The 4789-nt window shown below is 38.3% G+C and overlaps 1 protein-coding gene across 1 annotated transcript; it reads left to right on the top strand.

Moving 5' to 3' along the window:
* The first annotated feature begins 2262 nt into the window (after positions 1-2262).
* On the top strand, positions 2263-4558 carry LOC135552425 (protein S100-A1-like). Its single transcript, XM_064984022.1, has 3 exons — positions 2263-2389; positions 3684-3834; positions 4300-4558. Exons 2-3 carry the CDS (start codon positions 3694-3696, stop codon positions 4456-4458), a joined length of 300 nt encoding a protein of 99 aa, XP_064840094.1. The 5' UTR covers positions 2263-2389; positions 3684-3693; the 3' UTR covers positions 4459-4558.
* The last annotated feature ends 231 nt before the right edge of the window (positions 4559-4789 follow it).

The following is a 4789-nucleotide window of genomic DNA, read 5'->3' as shown; positions in this document are numbered from 1 at the left end:
CGTAGTATAAAAATAAAGAAAGTCACATATTCTGTGTATGCTTCCAACAATTGGGTAAACCTAACAACCAACGTTTCGGCAACATAGTGCCTTCTTCAGGTTTTAGTATATCATCTTGGGTGTGGGCAGTTTGGTTTGGCTGTTTATCTCAATGACCCTGTAGATATTCAAGTTCAAGATATTAGAGAACTTGTTTGGTTGTGCAGTTCAATTTACTATCATAGGAGTTATACAAATAGAGAACCCTCAAGCATGACAAGCAGCGCAAATGATCACTTTCTAAGGATAAGCCATGGGTAGTGGAGCACAATGAGGCTCAGAGACATTGAATGTCATATGTGAAGTTATACGCTGATGATGCGTTGGGAAATAAAGAACGGGGAAGAGCAGTTTTTTACTGAAGTAAAAAAATACTTAACTACTTAAGTAGATTTTTGTGGTATCTGTACTATACATTGTTTTGACAACTTTTACTTTTACTTCACTGCATTCCTAAATAAAAATTAATGTCGTTTTTACTCCATACATTTTTCCTGATACAGAAAAGTACTCATTACATGTTGAATGCTTAGCAGGACAGGAAAATGGTTTAATTCACACACTTATCAAGAGAACATATCTGGTCATCCCTACTGCCTCTGATCTGGTGAACTCACTAAACACATGCTTAGTTTCTAAATTATGTCTGAGAGTTGGAGCTTGCCCCTGGCTATCAGTACATTTAAAAAAACAACTAGAACATGTGGTTGTCTGCTTTGCTTAATGTAAGGAATTAGATATTATTTATACTTTAATTTTTCCTTTTGATACTTAAGTACATTTTAGCAATTACATTTACTTTTGATACTTAAATTTAAAACCAAATACTTTTAGACTTTTACTCAAGTAGTGTTTTACTGGGTGACTTCCACTTTTACTTGAGTCATTTTCTATTAAGATATTTTTTGCTTTTACTCAAGTATGACAACTGGGTCGTTTTTCCACCACTGGGAAAGAGTATAGATGATTGAGAGTGTCGGCCAAAAATATTTTAAAAAATTATAAAGCTGGGTGTTGTTGCTAGGTGACCCTCCCTGGATGCCCATGTCTTTTTGCTCAGCAAATTATGTCATCCCTCTTCACAACGTATGCCCACACCACACACACACACACACACAAATGCAAGCACGCACACACACAAAGGGTTAGGGCAGAGAAGCAGACCAGAGAACAAATGAAGGAATAGAATGGGAGAGACAAAGAGAACTCTGTCATTGCATCATCTTCCCCTCATTGCTACAGTCCCAAACAACTACATGTAAAACTCTATTTAAAATCTTTCACTTATATTAAGAATTTCACTTTAAGCCTACACCTGTTGTTTACGATGCAAGTGAGGAATACAATTTCATTTGATTAGTACAGTACTCTACCGTTACAAAGTTATTCCACTAGAGGGCATAAAAACATGCCCATCCAAAAGTTTCAATGTTGCACAATAAAACTGCTGCCTCCCTCCATTAGGACCACTTTACATGGCGGTTGCAGAGACATGTTTTTGTTTTTCTGGCTATTTAACGACGCAGTCTTGATATGTGATGCAGACAGATATACACCACTGCTTTCTCAATCGAAATGTACAGAAAACATAATAATTATTATATTGCTGAGAGCATAACTGGATTTACTGTAGCTTACTTATTGGAGCTACTTTATTTTAAAAAAGCACCCAAATGCTATGTGCTATTCCATATAGTACACTACTTTTAACCATGTGAAAATGAATGCACAATATAGAGGATAGGGTGCCAATTGGGACACTCCTATAGGTCTGGCCTCTCACGTCATCATGGCCACTCCCTGAGGGATACAAATCACACAGGTAAAAGTCTCACTACATGTCGTGTCAGGGACGGTCACCATCATAAATTCTGGCTACAACTGCTGGGCTAATTATTAACACTCCGATCAACTGTAATGATAGTGCTTGCTCAAACAAGTTGTTTGTCATTACAATCGATGCTAATTGATCATTTACAGTAGGCTATGTCTATTTTTCTTTACCTCACTCTCAAATTTCATTGTTTAGCCCACCTGGTTTATTCTGTGTATAAGTGGGATATGAATTAAATGTAGGGCTATTTAGAGAGAAAAAAAATATGTTGAGTTAGTCATTTTAATCGTTTTTATTACACAGAGCAAAATATTAGCTTGACTATGTTTGATAGGTTTACCAAGGTAACCTACTGTCATAGTCTTACTGTCTTGCTCAATATCCACGGTATCATTACTTCCTTCACTGAAGGCAGCGCAGACAGGGCGTCGCCTGTCTATAAATTCTCAGGCGTGATACTTCTCAACTCTGCACAATTCAACCTCTTCTCAATCGCCAACTCAACACTCGTGAACGGTAAGAATTCAGCCTCTAACACGAATGTAAAAAGTTGATTCAAGCGAAATAGTTTTGTTAATCCTATCTGATCTCCTTCAACTCAGAAACTTGTATGCAGACTTCAAATATTTGCATACTTCGTCTTGTGCGATTGACTTTGAGGTGCAGTTTTCTATGGAGTGGGTGTCCATACTTTTCATCTGTAAATATAAAAGTGAACATAAGTCACTTTTTACAGTCCAGACTTACCGTTTTATGTGTTCTGCATTGATTAAAGATTTGAAAACTTAATTTTTATAAGTAAAATAATTCCACTTGTCAAAAGAGCAATAGAGCATGGTCAACATATATAATATATATATGACACAGAAAAGCACTCATTAGGTTATATATCTGTTATATTATAAATGTGTCATGTTTGCTTAACTATTATAGCATTATAATTGTGTGTGTTATAATTGTTTTGCCTAAAATATAGTGATTTTTAAAATATTATTTAACATTAAGGAAATTGACTGAAATAAATGTTTCATTTCATTCAATTTTCAGTCAAGTCCCTATCTGCAGCTCTGACTCATTCTACCCATTTCCTTGTGGCCCTAATGATAATAACCATCATGTAGAATTGTCTAATATTAACTCAGCGGAGTCCAGAGAGACTACACCAGGGTGTGGCTCACTTTGAATGAATGGATTTAGAGCTGACTGTCGACATGTACGCACACGTGTTTCCTCAGTGTTGGTGCAGCCTCTCTTTCTCTTGTCTAGTTTCTCTTTCCTTCTACCCAGTTTTGGACTACATTTTCCACACATTCAGTCATTTCTCTTATCTCATACTACATGATTTTTTTACTGCCTCTCTTTTATAATCCATTTCTCTGTCTAATTCACTAAAACCAGGTCAAGTTAGGTCAAAGTATCGGTTTTCTTTGTGTATCTGACTGATACAGGATGTATGGGAATGTATTTGTAATCAACTTCTGTTGGTGGAAGTTTGCTAGAATACTCATCGGAGCATTTCTCATCGGAATAGGCAGGGCATATGGCACAGGGTACTGATTCCCTTCAACACGTTCTAATGCTCAAATACATACACACACACACACACACACACAGAGAGATTATGAAATTCACTCAGGAAATATAGTTCCTTTAGCCAACATCTATCGCTTACTCTGAATTTGCTGTCATTCAAATGTAATCTCTCTTTCTCTCTCTCCGTCTCTCTCTCTCTGTCTCTCTCTCTCTGTCTCTCTCTGTCCGTCTCTCTCTGTCTCTCTCTCCGTCTCTCTCGCTGTGTGACCTCACTCAGACCTGCAGCCATGCCGTCAGACCTGGAACGTGCCATGGAGTCCATGATCACCGTGTTCCACAAGTATGCTGCTAAGGAGGGCAGTGGCAACACTTTGAGCCGCCGTGAGCTCAAGGACCTGATGGAGAACGAGCTCTCTGGCTTCCTCAAGGTGGCCATCTCTAATACTATCTCTACTACGGGTTGCGTCCCAAATGGTACCTTATTCCCTATAGAGTGCACTACTCTATGGGCCCTGATCAAAAGTAGTGCACTATATAGGCAATAAGGTGCCATTTGGGATGCATAGTATATTATCTCTATTACTATCTACTACTAGCTGTAGTAGCACTCCGTGTTAGTTTGATACAGAAAACATGCACACTTTATGATTAGGAACAGGAGTTTTCCTGATCATGTGAGGCAACCAGGAAAACTCAGGCCCTAGTCGTAAGGCTTAACTAGGGCCCAGAGTTTTCCCTGATTTAAGTGGTCAGCAAAACAACTTGGCCCTACTTGTCATGTACTGTACCTGCCCAATAAAGATTAACGACTTTCACTATTGTCCTATATTGCTGTCAGTGAAATTACAGTATTAATATTTAGTATTATTAAAATGTCCCTGTCTTCATTTCAGTCTCAAAAGGACCCAGCCACAGTAGACAAGATAATGAAGGATCTGGACTCTAATGGTGATGGAGAGGTGAACTTTGAGGAGTTTGTTTCTCTAGTTGTGGGCCTGTCCATCGCCTGTGAACAGTGCTACCAGATGCACAAGAAGAAGATGGGGAAGTGAGGGATGAAAAGAGGAGAGGAGGAATGGGGTGCTGAGTAGAGAAGGGTTCTAATTGTCACGTTTGTAATTGTCACACTGTCCATTAAACACAAAGACCAAGGAGGTGTTGTCATTATTTTGTGTGTGTGTTTGTGCGTGTGTGTGTGCTAAGCAAGCAGCGTGAAGTCCTTTGTGTAAAGTACTTCACTCTACTTGTTTAGCACGTGTGTGTGTGAGAGACTGTGAGAGAGACTTTAAAATGTTTTTATATGGTTTTATATGTGTTATAACCAATCTATTGGAGTTCTATCAGAGTAAAAGTATTTTATACGTGTGTTGATAACTTTGTCTT

Source organism: Oncorhynchus masou, chromosome 13 (assembly GCF_036934945.1).
Source record: "Oncorhynchus masou masou isolate Uvic2021 chromosome 13, UVic_Omas_1.1, whole genome shotgun sequence".
Lineage (NCBI taxonomy): Eukaryota > Metazoa > Chordata > Actinopteri > Salmoniformes > Salmonidae > Oncorhynchus > Oncorhynchus masou.
The sequence above is the reverse complement of the archived record's forward strand: the minus strand, read 5'-3'. Positions and strand labels throughout refer to the sequence as shown.

What these genes read in the sequence shown, in the direction of transcription:
- LOC135552425 (XM_064984022.1), top strand. Translation starts at nt 3,694, where the DNA reads ATGCCGTCAGACCTGGAACGTGCCATGGAGTCCATGATCACCGTGTTC. An exon ending in AGCTCTCTGGCTTCCTCAAG is followed by an intron (nt 3,835 to 4,299) that starts GTGGCCATCTCT and finishes TCTTCATTTCAG; the next exon opens with TCTCAAAAGGACCCAGCCAC.